The sequence below is a fragment of the Odocoileus virginianus genome, chromosome 8 (genome assembly GCF_023699985.2).
Source record: "Odocoileus virginianus isolate 20LAN1187 ecotype Illinois chromosome 8, Ovbor_1.2, whole genome shotgun sequence".
NCBI classification, from domain to species: Eukaryota; Metazoa; Chordata; class Mammalia; order Artiodactyla; family Cervidae; genus Odocoileus; species Odocoileus virginianus.
The window spans coordinates 14,656,682-14,675,334 of NC_069681.1; the positions used below are offsets into that span (position 1 = coordinate 14,656,682).

Consider the following 18,653-nt stretch of genomic DNA (forward strand, 5'->3'; position numbering starts at 1 on the left):
TAAATTGGGTATGAGTAATCCATTATCTTCCTTTCTAACTCTGGTGGTAAATAGTATTTCCTCCCCTTTCAAAACTCAATTTTAACTCAGAATTAAAAGCATTTTACCCTTTGGTCAAGTTTCTTCTATGAGCCTTGACATCAAGTTCTAGAAATAAGGCTTTGGCCCACTAACCTTCATGAAGGCTGCCCTAGTCTAAAATGATCACTCGAGGACTCTCTTTGGCCTGGGGAATGCTAATTCTGTGCTTCTCACCATCTCATGGATGGATCTGAAGCTTCCACGAGTCATTTAAAATCATCGTAAAATTATAAAGTTAAAATGATACCTTGTGACTCAGACTTGAAGGTGGCTAGAGTCGTTGTTGATTCTTCCTCTCCTGGAGATCTTGATATTGAAACTACTGTTAAAAGACAGAAGATGATGGCCATTGGCAGTTTTAACCTTATACTTTTCAGTGGGTTCATATTGGACAGTTAGGGTCTGAGGTTCTTTCTTAGCACCCAAAGTTGATCCACAGAGCAGAAAGCTTGGATTGGAGGCCATTGCTGGTATATACTGGATGCTTCCTCTGCCCATATCCTCCTCTTAGCTTTGCTGACTTACTATGGGGCTGCAGTAAACTGTGGCTGGGAAATGCAGGCCCTCTTCTTGTCTGGTCCCCAGGACAGAGAGGATGGCTGGGGAGAGCTGAGGGAGAGTCCTCCTTCTATAGGAACCACAGAGCCAAGTGGCTTCCAGGCCGTGTAGGCTTATAACCGGGTACACCTCTCGCTGTAGGAAGTGGGTGTCTCTGGTGTTCTGTGGTCAAGAGCTCCCAGAGAGGAGCAGAATGAGGGCCGGTGGGGAGGCCCCGGGGCCTGGCTAGTACAGATGAGTTACGTACGCCACAAGAGGCAATTGTAGTTTTTGAGAACTTTCCTAAAGTTCTTGGTTGAAAAGTGAAAGTGTTACTTGCTCAGTCATATCTGACTCTGCAACCCCATGAACTGTAGCCTGCTAGGCTCCTCTGTCCATGGGATTTCCCAGGCAAGAATACTGGAGTGGGTAGACATTTCCTTCTCCAGGGGATCTACCTGACCTAGGGACTGAACCCAGGTCTTCTGCATTGCAGGTGGATTCATTACCATCTGGGCCAATGTTTTCTAGAATTTTGTGATCCCTGCTCCTTTTTGCTCCCCTGACCCTACCTGCCCTTCTTCCTACTCTGCACACACACACACACACACACTACATTCCATTCCCAATAGCAGAGAGGAGCAGGCCCATGATAGGAAAGCAGAGGCAAGCTGCACCCACCTCTGCTTCCCTGCTCACGGGAGCATTAGGCTTTGAGCCATCTGTGGACATGGATCTTGTCTATGGATGCAAAGCCTCCCTGACGAGGGCAGGATCCATGCTGTCAGCCCATCAGCTAAGACTGAGCCCTCCATAGACAGAGAGCTCTCTGATTACTGAAAAGGGAAAGTGAAGTCGCTCAGTCATGTCTGACTCTTTGAGACCCCATGGACTGTAGCCTGCTAGGCTCCTCTGTCCATGGGATTTCCCAGGCAAGAATACTGGAGTGGGTTGCCATTCCCTTCTCCAGAGGATCTTCCCAATCCAGGGATCGACCCCGGGTCTCCCACATTGTAGGCAGATGCTTTACCGTCTGAGCCACCAGGGAAATAGTTCTCTGACTACTACGAACATGCATTCTACCGTGCATGGCTCTGGCTGTTGGGACCCATTTCCTTTTCTTAACCAATTTTCTCAAGCTGCCTTGCTCTAGCCCTTCTATGCAGATGGGGAGGCCAGGTCTTGTTTTCTCGTTTTGTGTGCCAGCTCATCAGATATCTGAAGGCACTTACTAGGTCTCAGACTCACGGGTCTTCTAGACTTAATGCCCTCGTTTGCTTCAGCAGTTCTCTGTGCGATGTTATCTCCAGGTGGGCCTCATACCAGCTTCTCCTCTGAGTCCCAGCTAGTCCACTTCTGGTCCCCATAGAGGGTGGAATCCTTCTAAGTGAACAGTGCCCTGGGGCTGCTCTTGTAGTACAGGCTGGAGCAGGACTCATCTCCCTCTACATAACCTTGTAGTTGTTTCTGGTTATATCAACCTTCTGGCCGTCACATCAGGAATCCTGTTGACTTATGGAGCCTGTGGTTGAGTAAATCACCTAGAGCTTTCCCCCCTTGTCCTCCTCCAGCCTGTATTTGTGGGCCTACAAGCAGGGTCTAATCTAAATGAGCATTCTATTTTATTTAGCCAGTCCTGATCCAGTGTTTTTGGCTGCCAAGATCTTTCAGAATCTGATCACATTATCATCATGACTCAACCGCTTCCAGTCATGTGCTGATATCAGTATTCCTCCTCCATCTGTATCCGAGTCTATGATAAAATATTGTGCTGGCCGGAGCCCCATGGCTCCCAACTGGAAAACGGGTGGACTCGATCCTTGAACAGATTCTTCGGATGGTTATTCCACAGCGGTCATGCTGTCCTGATCATGATGCTCCCACCTGGTGTTTGCCCATCTGGTCTATAGAAACATCAGGAAGGCTCTGAAAATGCAACGTGTTTTGGAACTCAGGCCTCCTGCTTTATCACAGGTCCTGATTTAATGACCTTGTCAAAAAAGTGATGTAAGAGCCAGCGTCACTTGATCTGTTCTTTTTTCTTCAAGTATTTGTTTATTTAGGGCCGCAGGGGGTCTTTGTTGCTGCACGGGCTTTGCTCTAGTCTCGGCTGGCTTGGGCCGCACTCTGTGGCCTCGTGCCGGCTTCTCGTGGCGGTGGCTTCTCTTGTTGCAGAGCACGGGTTCTAGGCAGGCAGGCTGCAGTAGTTGTGGCTCACGGACTTCATTGCTCCTCAGCACGTGGGGTCTTCCCGGACCAGGGATAGAACCTGTGTCCCCTGCATTAGCCAGCAGATTATTAACCACTGGACCACCAGGGAAGTCCTTGATCGGTTCTGACTGATCCTGTGCTGGCTCCTCCTGGTCATTTTGCTCTCAATATTTGGCCCAGGTGGATCATATACTGTTCTCCATGTGTACGGATGTCTGCATACAGCTCCTTGCCTACCAAGACCGTCTCTTGAGGGAAGGGTGCACCCTCTCATCATCATATCTGATCTGGAGTCTGATGAGGACTCAACAGCAGTTTCACAAGCATGTAACAAATATTTATAGGCACTTATTGTGTGTGTGGGGTGCACCAAGTTTTGAGGATTTCTACCAGAGGGGATATAATATTCTGTGTTAGAATTTCTGGTATACTTTGTTTATGACCCTGCTCTGTGCTTGGCGGTATACACACCTGGAGCCATTAATAGTTGTTCCGGTCCTCCTCCAGCCTGCTTCATCACCTAAGCCACGAGGCATTTCTGGTACCTTTAGCATTCCTTCCATGTCAGACCTGCCACTCTCTGTAGTAATAGGTTTCAAGGATTTATTTATCTGGGTGTTATACCTCCATGTTTGTTTCAAAGTGCTGTTTATAGAGTCCATGTGAAATGCTGTCTCTGGTGCCTGGGGTTGAATTTGTCGTTCAGTCACTAAGTCCTGTCTGACCCTATGACCCTGGGACTGTAGCATTGCCAGGCTCCTCTGTCCTCCACTATCTCCCAGAGGTTTCTCAGATTCATGTCCATTGAATCAGTGATGCCATCCAACTACCTCATCCTCTGCTACCCCCATCTCCTTCTTGAGTCTTTCCTAGCATCAAAGTCTTTTCCATCTTCTCATGAGGTGGCCAAAGGATTGGAGCTTCAGCTTCAGCATCAGTCCTTCCCATGAATATTCAGGGTTGGTTTCCTACAGGATGGACTGGTTTGATCTTCTTGCTCTCCAGGGGACTCTCAAGAATCTTCTCCAACACCACAATTTGAAAGCATCAGTTCTTCAGTGCTCAGCCTTCTTTATGGTCCAAATCTCACATCCATACATGACTACTGGAAAAACCATAGCTTTGACTATACAAACCTATGTTGGAAAAATGATGTCTCTTTTTAATACGCTGTCCTGGTTTGTCACAGCTTTCCTTCCAAGGGGCAAGTGTCTTTTAATTTCAGGCTGTAGCCACTGTCAGCAGTGATTTTGGAGCCATAGAAAATAAAGTCTGTCACTATTTCCATTGTCTCCCCATGTGAGAGTTGGACTGTGAAGAAAGCTGAGCGCAGAAAAATTGATGCTTTTGAACTGTGGTGTTGGAGAAGACTCTTGAGAGTCCCTTGGACTGCAAGGAGATCCAACCAGTCCATCCTAAAGGAGATCAGTCCTGGGTGCTCATTGGAAGGACTGATGCTGAAGCTGAAACTCCAATACTCTGGCTACCTCATGTGAAGAGTTGACTCATTGGAAAGGACCCTGATGCTGGGAGGGATTGGGGGCAGGAGGAGAAGGGGATGACAGAGGATGAGATGGCTGGATGGCATCACCGACTTGATGGACATGAGTTTGAGTAAACTCCAGGAGTTGGTGATGGACAGGAAGGCCTGGTGTGCTGCGATTCATGGGGTCGCAAAGAGTTGGACATGACTGAGCGACTGAACTGATGGGACTGGATGCCATGACCTTAGTTATTTGAATGGTGAGTTTCAACTCCATGTACAGTATGGGGTAGAGTAGTCCCATAATAAAAAAAAAGGCTTTAAAAGTAGGAATCTAGCATCCATGAAATCCATTCTACCCTAGAGGTTCGCTGGTTCTCCAGCACTCTTGTGCTGAGAATCCTCTGGGGATCTTGTTAAGGATGCAGGCAGGGATTGTGTTAAGAAAGCCTGGGAATCTTCATCTTTACAGGCAGTGGGTGCTGGGGATGCCCAGTCCTGGACTCTGAGCACCATCACCGCCAACACCTGCACTCACCTCCGCTCACCCCTGGGGACCGCCTGCCCCCTCACAAAATCAGCACTTTGAGTTGCTTTAGCCTCAGTTGTGTTTCTCCAACTAGTGGATGGGTGGCTTTTGCCCTGGGCTAATCAGATTCTTTTTGCATCTGCCATGCTCAGGAACCCTTAGTGTTCTGTCCTCCAGCTGCAGGGGGACTAGCTTTTCTTCATGGCGGGGATCTTCCCTGTGTCACTTTCCTCCACCTTCTCCTAACTAGATTTGACCTCCTGTTTGGAGCTCCATACTTCTGGGGTTCCCCTTGCACCCCACTCCCCATCACTTCCTTTTCATTCTTCACTCTTTCAGAGAAGTCTCTTAATGAGTCTCTTTGCCCCTTTCCACTGGCCAGACATAATCATATAGCTATTGCCAGTAAAATCTATCCAGTTATTATTTTAACACTCTCCAAAAGATTGATTGTAAACCATGGGCAGAAGGGAAAAGAAAAAGCTTCATAAATTTTAGGAAATTGCTTACTTTTCCTTGTGTTCCAATCTCGGCTATAGCTACCACCCCTCATGTCTTTGCAGGAGCCTGGGGTGTGACCGTGACCCTGGCTTAGAGGCTCAGCACTGTCCACACCTTCAGTCCAGGCCACCAGCATCACAGGATCTGATCAGTAGGTATTGCTGTGGGTGGCCAGACTTGTGCTAAACACTAAACACATGCTAGGGACTTCCCTGGTAGTCCAGTGGTTAAGACGCCACACTTCACTGCAGGGGGCACCCCAGTTCCATCCCTGGTTGAGGAAACTAAGATCCCACACGTCATGCGGTATCATCAAAAAGGAACTCAGTGGTGGAAAGAGACATGGCTAGAAAACATGCCCCTACAGTCCAAATGCACGGAGCACTTAAAACCGAAATTAGATCCAGACGTGACTGGCTCTGTAATTAAGCCTGGAGACCAAAAGGATCATGAATGAATATGGCAAATGAAACATTGATTTCCAGGGGGCCTCTCTCTGAAGGAAGGTGCCCAGTGGAGTGAACAGACTACAGACTCTGGTGCCCCCCATCCCCCACCTCAGCCTCCCACTCTCTCCTTTTCCTACCCTACCTCCTTTCATGCTTCGCATTGGCACTTCACAGGCGATTACCCAGTAAATGACTTCCAGGATCCTGCTTATGAATATTTAGATAAGTGCTCAGATTTTTTTCCCCCAGCCGTCACGCTTACTGACTCTGAAATGGTTCCAGTTTTCGGGGCTCCACTGGAGCACAAACCCTGACACAAACCCCACATGCACCGACTTAGCCTGTAAAATACTCCCCATCACGTGCTGGCAGCCAGCACCCGGGAACTCCTGGCTTATGTGGGCTCGCCTCTGCTGCTCCCTTCTCCCTCATAGGGTTTCTGGCTCCTAATTTCATTTAAGCCACATTTGAGCTACAAAATCGAGCAGGCATGGATGGGGGCGGGGAAGCGAGGTGCCGGTCGGGAATCTAATTCACCGCTGCCATGACTACAGATGTGAAACTAATGTGTGACTCTGTGATGGATCAATCTCACTAAGGCTGGGTTTAAATTATTAATCATGGCGAGAGAAGATGCTGTTCAGGGGTGCATTCCCAGGATCCTAGGGCAAAGGGCCTTTGGGCTTAACTGGGCTGAGAATTAAGATCCTCAGTGCAATCTTGCCAGACTCTCTCTTGAGTGTCTCCTAATTGTGGCCACACAAATTCCTGCTATGGATGGTCTTGGCTCGTTCTGAACCAGGGCTGGCTTTGACTGCACACTCAGACGGAGATTCTGGGGTGGGTCCCAGTCCTGTCACCACGTGATTATTTAGAGATGGGCTCTGTCCCCAGGGAACCAGCCTGTAATCTGGGAAGGAAATGGCCTGTGTCCCCCGGGAAATAGGGCCTGTGTTCATGTGGAACAAGAGCAGGAAAACTAATGAGGGGCAGGAGGAGATGGGAGAAGGTATTTGTCTTAGCACGCTGCTGATGCTTTTTCTCTGAGAGGGGTCCAGGATGAAGGGAAGGGAGGGTCACAGGGACAGGGTGACCCAGGAAGCAGTATGCATCATCAATCTGACGGGTGATGCTCCAGCCTCGATGTTCCACCTCCATGGGACACCCGCAAGGCCAAGTCTCCCCAGCACCCCCAGAGCCTGGCCTCGAGGTGGGTGTGGGGGGTGGGGTCCCTTACCTGTCTTGCTTTCATAAATCCAGTCTGTCTGTGTACTCTGGTCCTGGGAGGTCGGAAACTCTCCCTCGTGCTTGACAAACGATGTAGATGGCACCGTGTCCTCGAGAAGAGGCCTGCTGCTGGCAGATTCAGGGGATGGGAGGAAGGACAGAGAAGGTGGTTACCCGAGGGATGCCAGCCACAGAGGGTCCACCTCCAGGCACGTGCCGGGTTAGAAACCCCACAGCTGCTGCCTGCAGGGAGGCTGGGGTGGTGGCGGCTGCTCCCTGGCCCCTGCAGACTTCCACCCATCCCAGGACCATCACAAGGGAATGGAAGATAGGCCTGTGGGCCATTCTGGGTGCCAGCTGCCGCTTCACTTAGAGCGAAAGGATCTGTGGACGCCTTCAAAGGCCAGCGGGCCAGGCTTCCGTAATGGACAGTCCAGCCTTCCAGAACATTCTCTGCCTCTGCCAGCTCACCACCCTGCTCATTCCAGTCACCCTTCCCGCCTCACGCTGCCTCAGGCAGAGCAGAGCAGCGCGTCAAGTCAAGCACTGGGGTCTGTGCCTGCCAGCCCACCCGCTGCACACACCGTCATTTTCAGGGAAGGTTTTGCAGGGCTCGAGGACAGGCCCTCGGGTGTGAGGTGCAGACCCTGCTACCTGGGAGCTCGGGATCAAAAAGGTGCCCCAGCACTCTGCTCCGCACCGCGTCCTTCCTCAAGAATCTCTGCTAAGTAGGCAAGAAACCACTTCAGAGAGATGAGAGGGGCTTTTGACCCTGAAGTCATGTCATGTTGACTGGCCCCGCTGGCAGAGACAGTGTGAGGGAGATGCCCAGCTGACAAGAGGGGCAGTGACTATGGACGGCAGAAAGAACGTACTTTGGAGTCGGCTGGTCCGAGTGGGAGTCTTGGCTGTTTTGAGTAGAGTGCAGTAACCTTGGGTCATGCCCTTAACTTCTCCGTGCCTTGGTTTCCACGCCATTTTTTTTAAGTTGGAGGATAATTGCTTTACTACGTTGCATTGGTTTCTGCCGTCCAACATCGTGACTCAGCCATAAGTATACATATATCACCTCCCTCCTGAACTCCCCCCACCCCACCCAACCCTTCCTGCTAGACTCAGTGCCAGGCTGGGCTCCTTGTGTTACAGAGCAGCTTCCCACTAGTTACCTGCTTTATGCATGGGAATCAAATGGTGGAAACTGTAATTCAAACAGACGCCCGTACCCCAGTGTTTCACACCTTTTAGATAATCATACCTCCCCCCTGCACCAGATCTTCATAGGTGAGGACAAAATGAGAGTGGGCAGTGTTGGCTCTTAGAGGCAGTGTTGTTTTTAGAGGCAAAGTAAGAAGTTCAACGGCCCTTCATGAGACGGGCTGGTTTCCTGTGGGCTCAGGGTTCCCTGATGCAGGGAAGTCACCATGGGAACACCATTCTCCCTTCAGCATCTGCGGGCGTTACGGGTGGATTTGTGCCACCTCTCGGGGCCCGGGGGCGGGTCTGTGCTGGCCCACAGGCCCCAGCAGAGTGGCTGCGTTCTCAGGGTGCGCTACTGGGGCACCCCGGGGGCAAGCGGCAAGATGCTCAGGTTTTAGTCAAGTGACCACAGGGGTCAAGAACTAGTGGAGCAGGGCGAGCTTTTCCGGCAGGTGTCACGTCTTGCACTGCTCCAGGCCTCGAGGCCGCATCAGGGGCTTCTCTGAGCTCAATGTCTTATCCTGCTGGTGGGATGTTGCTGGGATTCAAGGAGAGAGTACAAGTTCCCATGGTCAGACCTTGAGAAGCCAAAGCGGTCGGCCGACAAGCAGCAGGATTGTGCCTGAGGTCACAGAGTGCTGCTCTAGTCATGATCATTCTCATGTGCACTTGCCCTCCCTGCCACGTCTGCCCAGGGCCGGGACGATGCAGGGTCCTCTGGGGCGCCTGCCAGGGCTCTGCTGTGACCTTAGCACCTGGGAGAAAGACTGCGTTTCCAAACACCAGCGCCCTGCTTTATCAGCAAAGCAGGGACGCAGGGAGGAGCCCCTGGTCCCAGATTCCACGTCTGCTTCTGCAGCTGCGTCACAGCGGGGACGGGGCCTGGTGTGTGCCCGGGCACCTCACGTCAGGCCTGCAGAGTGCGTGGGCTGGGGGCGGGTGTTTTTCTGCTTAGGAGGAACCCAGGAAACACTTGAGCTGAGTCTGTGCCCCCTCCCCGCTGACCTTAGCAAACACATATCTGTGGGACACTTCTTGCCCAAAGGGGTTTCTGAAGATTTCAGTCTTAGCAGCGTTGGGTGAGGAAAATCCAGGGCCTCTCTGAGCACGCCAGGCTGAGCCTTGGCCCTGGGGAGCCAAACTGAACTGCCTGGGGGCAGACCCAGGGGAGGCCTGGGGCTCCCCGCCGGCTGGGAACAGAAGCACAGGCCGCAGCAATGCGACTGAAAGATTGGACGGGTGCTTGTGTTGGGAACAGAGCTGACCAGGAATCCTGCTCCTCGCTGTACATGTGTTAAGTTTTTTGCGTGGTGACTCTTGGGGAGCAGAATGAAGGCTAACAGTGACCCCCAGCCCTTACTGCACCCCATGAGTTAGTACTTGTTTAATCCTCACCACAGCCCCGCCCCAGGATGCACAAGAGCAAAGAATCTGCCTGCCAATGCAGGTAGACCCAAGAGACTCAGGTTCGATCTCTGGGTCGGGAAGATCCCCTGGAGGAGGAAATGGAAACTCACCCCAGTATTCTTGCCTGGGAAATCCCCTGGACAGAGGATCCCTGGCATGCTGCAGTCTGTGAGGTCACAAAGATTTGGACACAACTGAGCCCTGGGGAAGCAGAAACTCTTCCTGTCCCCATTTTACAGATGGGAACACCAAGGCAGAAGATGAAGAGGCTGCCCTGCAGCACACAGCTGGCTGGGTGGAGCAGCTGAGATTCACGCCCAGGCAGCCGGACTCTGGGGTCCCTGTTCTCTATCACAGCCTGACCGGTCACTTCACCGTCAGGCCCCTTCAGCATCACGTTGCTTGCTTCTCTGTGAGTGTCAATGGCTGAAGTGGAGGGGATTCCGGAGAGCACTCCCTCTGTGGACTGGCGTAGTGGGGCGGTCCTGGCAGATGCTGAGCCTCTGAAACCGTGAAGCATGATCCAGAGGGGCTGGTGGAGGGTGGGAGTGGGGAGCTGACCTCACCAGGTGAAGGGGTGCCCCTGTACAGAGCCCCGGCTCCTCAAGTTACAGCCTATGTCTTCCCTGCACAGTAGAGCAGGTTTCATTCCTGCTTCTCAGCGTAACCCAGCCAGCCTTGCACTTTCTTTGTATCTAGTGTCAACCCACGTCCCCACTGGAGGTCAGCGACCACCTTCTCCCAGTCATCCTTTGGGGCGGTTGTAGGGGATGAAGCCTGAACCAGAGCTTGTGTGTCCCCTGCCCCACGGGGGTGTCTACAGAGCGGCACAGACAGGCTTCTGTCCACGGCTCTCGCAGTAACCATCCAGCCTGGGTCAAGCCCTGCGGCAGGAGTTCCATGAATACTCACTGCATGATCATTTGGAGCTTGGAATACGCCTGAGCGAGGAAGATGGCAACTTCCTTGCGGCGTTCACTCACCTCTTCACTACGAGCCATGCCTAGGGCCCTTGGCCATCTTTTCCCACGCTAACCTCCTTTCTAGACTCAGCTGGCCGCTGCTCTTTCCATAGTTCTGGGTGCCCAGGGCTCTGGATCCTGGGGCTCGCCTCTTAGCTTGTGAATGGCTTGAATGGCAAAGGGGAATAGTATTGGGAGAGCCTTTGTGTGTGACTTCTAGGAGACCGCCCCTGAATCCCTGCTTCTCGGAGGTCCTGCTCCCTGCGCCCCTACCCACTCTCACCCCTGCTCCCAGTCTTTGGGATTTCAAAGACTATGAAGCATCAGCCCTCAGCATGAATTTTCACCTTGATCTATTGGAAAAAAAAAAAACCCACCAAAAAACTTTTACCTTGCTTTAAGACCAGGCAGGGTTTGTGAAGAATGAGCCTTTAAGTCTGTTGGAAAAAAGAACAGAAAGACAATGTTAGGGGAAAAAAAGAAACTTTCTTTCTGTTGAAAAACCTGTCATTAATTATGTGATGCTGGGTTTGAGGTGGAGAAGCCCTGATTTACAGAATTTTTCTATGTTTGCTTTTTTTTGGTGTTCTCTCTCTTGTTTCCTTTAGAAATTATGAGGTTAAAATTTTTATAAAATTATAACTCAAGGAGGTAATTTTCATGAAATTGTGGATTTGGGACATTCAAGTTTGCTTTGTTAGTCTTTTGGGTTATCACAGAGTCCCCCCTCTGTCACAGGAGGAAGGATATTTTCTCTATACAGGAGAGAGGCTGAGGCTCAGAGGACATAAATATTTTAAAAATGATATTTAATTTTACAAACTCTATTTGTGTCATTTAATCACCTGACTATTGGGTTTGAATGATATGACATCAAGAATTTCAGGTACAATTGGGATAAAATAGAGCATCAGTTCTAGTAATAGAGGATGGCAGAGTGGAAGTGTAAAGAAATGAGAATCAGAAAATTTGAAAGTGAAACTTAAATGTTCAACACTTGTCCATAGTTTACCCATGAGATAGACTATTATTGAGGAATATTACTTGGCTATTAAAATGACGTCTACAGGGACTTCCCTGGTGGTCCAGGGGTTAAGAGCCCCCCTTCTAGTGCAGGAGATGTGGGTTCGATCCCTGGCCGGGGGGCTAAGATCCCACACCACCCGCCATAACTGGAGAAGACTGCCACAATGGGCGATGCCGCGTGATGCAGCCGCGACCTGACACTGCCAAAATAAATAACAATAATAAATAAGTATTAAAAAATAAAGTGATGGATACAAACATTAAGCAATATGGGCAAATGTGAAGGTCACAATACCAAGTAACAAAAGTAAAATACAGGCTTGTTTATACAGCGAATTTGAAATGGTAAAAACAAGACAAAACACGGACCACCAACACCACCAAACATGCCAAAAATGAGCGCAGGAGAGACAATAAAAATTGCTGAAATGTGAATCAGCCTTATTTATATTCAGATGTTGGTGGGTTGGGTGATGTCTTTCTACTTTTCAAATTTTCCACTAGAAAATGAACAAAAGTAGATTTTGCTTCATTTTATGTTACTCCTCTCAAATTAAAATATGCATATAATTTATTAAAAAGCAGAAACAAAGGATGAAAGGAGGGAAGAAAGAAAAAAGAGAAGTGATTAGAAGAGAAAGAGAAGGCTTGGAAGCGTCTCTTGACCCTTTTAGTTATTTTCCGTGACCTTGGAGAAGTCACATACCCTCTCTCAGACTCCAGGTTCCTCATTTGTACTGGGAGGAGGGTGGTAAAGAGTGACTGAAGACTTGATGGAAACCAAGACTGAAATGTACACTATACACTCTATGTCACTGGACTGTATTCCTAACCTTCAGGACAAGACAGGTATAGAAAATGGTGCCGTTTGTACGGGAGCAGTGTGGAGGCTGGGGGAGCTAGGCACCCAGCATCTCTCCCCAGTAGTGGCCAACTCAAGGCACCCTGATTTGGAAGCTCTGGTGTATTTGTGAACTTTGCTGCTTGACAAGTGTCTGCTTCCCCTGTCTCTGACTTATCAGGATATCTCAAACCTTTCTTTTTAAATACACAGAATTGCTAGGTTCCCCATTTAGAAATGGTCCCTGGGATGCCAACTCTTACTTGGAGACAGCAACCAAATTATAGCACTTAAGTCAATCAGCATTCAGAGCCGCCAAAGAGGAGCTAGCAAGGGGCAAGAAAATCAAATCCCGTGGATTGCGTGTCTCAAAAGGTCATTAAGTAGAAACATTATGAATCAGTATACTGTGACATCTCTACAGCATCATTTGCCACAGCGCAGAGTTCATCTTTAGGAAGGTCTTCCCAGGTGGCGCTAGTGGTAAAGAACCCGCCCATCAGTGCAGGAGATGTGAGAGACTTGGGGTCCATTCCAGGGTTGGGAAGATCCCCTGGAAGAGGGCATGGCAACCCACTCCAGTGTTCTTGCCTGGAGAATCCCATGGACAGAGGAGCATATCATAGGAAGGTCTTAGGTTCTAAATAAACAAAAGGGACCACGTTGTGGGGTGGTTTCCTGTTCTGTGAGAGCATGTCAGAAATGTAGATTGTATTTCTTCCTTCTAGAACCTTCCTGTACCTTGTGAGATCAGACATGCCTTTTTACACCTGACAAGTGTGTGGTGTGGGAGTGCTTTCAAAGCTTTTCAGAATGGAAATGAAAGAACATTGCCACAGTCACAGTGTATTTTTTCACATGGTAAAAGGGGAACCTGGAACGGGTAATCAACATGCCCCAGGTCCAAGGCCCACCCTTGTGCTGGATCTTCTAACTCTGACACCCCTGGGTTCACACCCACGCTTCACAAAAGTGATTTGGAACCTCCCGGTTAAAATCCTGGGAGATCCGTCACACGTGACTATTGATTATTCAGTGACAGTTGGTGCTGCATTGATATTCAATTTGCTCATCCAATTTTATTGGATTTTCTCACAAACCATGGAGAAAATAATCCCTTTAAAGAAGAGAGGGGATGGGGGTCGTTGGTCTGATGCTATACTGATTGGTCCAGGGCAATGAGAGTCTGTGAAATTGATCTGCCTGCAGAGTAGTTGGGTGGGGGCATAGATTCCTTCCACACCCTAGTTCATTGCGTCTTCTCTTGTCTTTCTGTTATGTCCATTTTACAAAAGAGAGCAATGTGGCCAGGGGATGTTACCTACCCTTCACAAGTCAGTGATAAAGGGAATGATAATACATAATAATAATAATAGCTAGCACTTACATAGGTTATATGCTATATGCTATATGCCTGGCATAGCTCATAATGCTTCACATAATTTAACCCCTTTAATCTTCACATAAGGTAGGGCTAGTGCTATCCCGAAGGGCCTTCCTGGTGGCTCAGCTGGTAAAGAATCCTCCTGCAGTGCGGGAGACCCTGGTTGAATCCCCGGGTCACGAAGATCTGCTGGAGAAGGGATAGGCTAGCCACTGCAGTGTTCTTGGGCTTTCCTGGTAGCTCAGATGGTAAAGAATCTGCCGACAATGCGGGAGACTTGGGTTTGATCCCTGGGTTGGGAATATCCCCTGGAGAATGGATAGGTTACCTACTCCAGTATTCTTGCCTGAATTCCATGGACAGAGGAGCCTGGCAGGCTACAGTCTGTGGGTTCACAAAGAGTGGGACACGACTGAGCGACTTTCAGTGTTATCCCTAATTTACAGCTAAGAAAACTAAGAGCAGTTAAGTGACTTGTCCAAACTCATGCAAGATAAATGGGAGAGAACTGGTGTTCACACCTATGCAGTCAAGCTCTTGAGAGAGGAAGAAAAAAGTGCTCTTTGTGACAGGTTCACATCTGCCACCAAATTAATAAATGACATCAGGCTCCTTCCCTCCTCTCTTGATGCTGTGGCAGACATCACTAGTGGATCATGGCATTCTCTCCTGAGGCCAGATGAGGTATCAGAATCTGTCTCATGACAGTGCTTCACCACTAACGTCTAATAATTCATCCATTAGCCAGTGATATGGAAGCCTATTTGTCATTGTGGGTTCATTTTATAGACATTGATTAATTCACAATGCTGTTTTTAAAAATAAATATGAGTGATTGGGATTGACATATACAAACTATTATATATAAAATAGTTAATTAATAAGGATCTACTGGATAGCACATGGAACTTAATACTCTGTTATGGCCTATATGGAAAAGAATCTAAAAAAGAGTGGACATACGTGTATGTATAACTGATCTACCTTGCAGTATACCTGAAACTAACACAACATTGTAAATCAGCTATACTCCACCATAAAAATTAAAAATCAAAATGAAAACAACAAAAAAAGAAAAAATGTGTTTGTGTATGTGTGTGTCTATATATATACCTGGCTTTGTGAAATGAATGAAATTGAACTTGATACAATTTGCATTTACTAAACACCTGTTATGAGTCAGGAAAGCACTCTTGTTTGACACTGAATTTCAAAACAAAGGATAAACAGTTACATCTTTAAGATACTGGGAAGAAATTCTACATAAAGAAATCTTAATGTAAATTCTTTCAAAAATTAAAGATCCTCTTGTAAACCCTTTTAACTTAATCTGTTTTGTACAGTCTGGCTTGGTACCCTGAGTTTTCATAGACTAAGACATGCTTGCATGTGCCTTTAAAGGCATTTTAGTATTCTACAGTTTTTTTTTTCAGTGCCTCGCCAATATTTGCTAGCAGGGCATTTATTTTCAAAGCTTTTGCTTTTATATACAGTTCCATTCACTTGACAGCATTCTATTTGTCCTATTCTGGTGGGTAATATATTTACGAAGGTCCGACACGTAGCGGGGACACGTGAAGAATGCTTGATTCATACTGTGCAAAAGAAATGGCTTGAATGCTGTTTTTCAGCGTTAGAATTACTCTTGGTACTTGCAGAACAGGGCTGTTAGGATTCTGAGAGGGAGCTCAGTGGTGCAGACACACGGAAAAGAGAATTTCCCAGCAAGAGGAATGACCTCTCCAGTGTGCTAACTAAACTGGTGAAGGCAGTATGAATGTATTGACAGGATGATACATCTGTCATGATTTGATGGAGAGGATGTAACGGTGAAACACCTGTGTGGCTGCCGAAACCACCCAGCTTTTAGGATGTGGGCTGTGTGCAGTCAGATTGGGATTTAAAAATTCAAGCTGCTTGAGATGCTTGCTTGTTCCAGAAAATAGTTCTATTTCTAGGTCAGCATTAAGATGATGCAGATGACCTGGATTTTTAACTTTCTGTTTCTGGCCACGCAGTCATAACATCAAGGGAAGACACTGTGTGGCCTGTGAATAAATGCATGTTACCCACTTGGAGCAATAGCACAAGGAGACCACTGCCAAATGATAAAACCCAACTTAAGGAAAAGTTGCCAACTGCAGAAACAGTATGGGGAAAATATGAGCCTTAGGATAAGAGAAACCACTCCAAAGTTAAGTACCCACCAGCAGGGTAAGGTGACGCCTTCCAGGGCCTGAATGGGCACCCAGGGAAGCATCCGAGTCTCTGTTGACTTGGTAACACATTATGGAAATGTGTTCTAGAAAATAATTAGAGCTCATTAATAAAATTTAGCTATAAGGATATTTATCAACATGCTGTTTTGAAAGGTAACAGAAAACAGAAGCAATAAATGATTAATAATAGGAAGCCAATTAAAAATATTATGGTTTGGGGAAGTCCCTAGCAGTCCAGTGGTCAGGATTCAGGGCTTTCACTGCCAAGGGTGTGGGTTCAGCCCCTGGTCAGGGAGCTAAGATCCTGCAAGTTGTACAGTGGGGCCAAAAAAAATTAATACAAGGTGATGTAGCCAATAAAATGATTTGTAGAAAATCAAAAGTGTGAAATGATACTCCTATAAATATGTAATATTGATATGTAATTATGATATAGAAGGGGCTTCTCTGGTAGCTCAGCTGGTAAAGAATCCGCTTGCAGTGCAGGAGACCCCAGTTTGATTCCTGGGTCGGGAAGATCCCCTGGAGAAGGGATAGGCTTCCACTCCAGTATTCTTGGGCTTCCCTCGTGGCTCAGATGGTAAAGAATCTGCCTGCAATGCAGGAGACCTGGGTTCAATCCTGCAGCTTGGAAGATCCCCTGGAGGAGGGGATGGCAGCCCACTCCAGTATTTTTGCCTGGAGAATCCCCATGGACAGAGGAGCCTGGTGGGCTACATCCATGGGGTCACAAGAGTTGGACACAACTGAGCGATTAAGCACAGCACATGATATAGAAATAAATATGCCTTAAAGGGCAGGTTACAAGCACTATACAGTGTCTGGGGAGGACATAATCAAGGTGCAAAAGTGATTATCATCTCTGGATGGGAGTGAATTTTTCAGAAATTAAAAAAAAATTTTTTTGGGGGCCACACAGCATGTGGCCTCTTAGTTCTCCAACTAGGGATTGAACCCATGGCCCCTTCAGTGGAGGTGTGTAATCTTAAGCAGTGGACCACTGGGGAAGACCTTGAATAAGACTGATTTTTGCTTTTGCTTTTTTCTTTTTACTTGTATACGGTTTCTCAAACGTCCACCATGCACATGTATTACTTGTGCAATAAGAAAAGGAAAAGATACAAATTCGGGGGTGTGTTCTGTTTGTCCTGTTTTGCTTTTTATGAACAGAGGCTTCCTGTTGGATCATCAGGTCTCCCTGTCTACTTGGTAGGCTCAGGGCTTGGGGGCACAGTTACTGAAGTCATGAGTAGGCTGATCAAAAATGATTCATGAGGCTGTCAGTGTGGTGAGTAGGACTGATCATTTGCACTTTGGCTGTAACTCAAGCCTGTTCTTTTTTTTCCCGGGCCTTGTAATGAGCTAGAACCGCCATCCACGGGACGTCCTCCCCAGACACTCACTTGCTTCCAGAAACTTCTCATACAGAAATATTTTCCCTTCCAGGAGTTCTTTCTTCTGCAGATTCTTATGGCCCTTCAGATAATCCTGTTCAAACTGATACTCGTTTCCTTTCAGGTAATTTGCCTCCCTCTCCAGGTACTGGTCTTTCTCCGGAGTCTCATCCTCTTCAGGAAGTAAAAGTCCGTCCGTTAAACTCTGCTCATCTCCCTTAGTACCTTCTTCCATCGAGGAGAAGGTCTGTGTGTTGTGGTGGAAAGTTGTGGAAGGGTGGGGAGGTGGTGTTCCTGATGGCTCAGGATTTTCAGCAGACATGCTGGGAGGCATTTAGCAGGTGAAAGCCTTCTGCAGCAGGCAGTCACTACTTCATCATCCTGGCAACAAGGAAGGAATAAAAACACGTTAGTCAGTAATGACCTACTGCAGATTGTGCACTCATTTCATTCAGTGGTCTTGGGATGGCCCTGGGAGAGTGTAGATCAGTACCTGGTGGCCCATGAAAAGTCACAGAGAGAGGAGAGAGAGGGTTTACCCTCTGGGAGCTGCCTGGAGAAAGACCACAGCTGAAGGCATCGCCTTTGAAATGACCTGAAGTCAACCAAGAGGGCCGGAAAGTGAGGGAGTGACTGGTGTTTAGTGGTGAAATCATTAGAAGACTTTTGCTTATTCATTAAGAAATACTCATTGCTACAATAATCAGAACACAGACTTGTCTCCCAGGAGTTTCAAACTGGGGAGAGAGAAAGACAGTCAAACAGAGGTTTCCATACACAGTGACAAGCACGATGGAAGAGGTGCAGGCAGGGTGGTTTAGACACCATGGGCGGGGCCTGGGCCCGTGAAGGTCCCTGTGGTTGGACGTCTCCCAGGCATGTCTTCCAGCCTCTGCTGGAAGCACCACCCCCTTGGCAAAGTCAGTTTACTCAGCAAATGCTTATTTTTAATCCCCAGATTTGACATAACTGTGAGCACCTATATGCCCCCAGGGGGTCTTCCATGTTCCACCCTAGGCTCCATCAATACCTTCTATATTTCCATGAAAGTAATGATTTTGCTATATTAAACAGTTTCTACATCTGTCTTTCCAACAGAATGTAAACTTCTTGAGGGTAGGAAGGATTAATTCTCCTTTTTTTTTTCTTTTTTTTTTCCCATTTATTTTTATTAGTTGGAGGCTAATTACTTTACAATATTACAG

The 18,653-nt window shown here is 47.9% G+C and overlaps 1 protein-coding gene across 1 annotated transcript in view; it reads right to left on the reverse strand.

Annotated features, from left to right (window-relative positions):
* The window catches only part of ERICH6B (glutamate rich 6B), a 78,646-nt gene that overhangs the window by 33,146 nt on the left and 26,847 nt on the right, over positions 1-18,653 (reverse strand). Inside the window, exons 3-6 of the mRNA XM_070471207.1 lie at positions 17,458-17,829; positions 10,976-11,021; positions 7,029-7,144; positions 329-403 (exon numbers count right to left, since the gene is read on the reverse strand). Of these exons, the coding sequence (XP_070327308.1) occupies positions 329-403; positions 7,029-7,144; positions 10,976-11,021; positions 17,458-17,782 (562 nt within the window). The 5' untranslated portion in view covers positions 17,783-17,829. The remainder of the gene's footprint in view (positions 1-328; positions 404-7,028; positions 7,145-10,975; positions 11,022-17,457; positions 17,830-18,653) is intronic.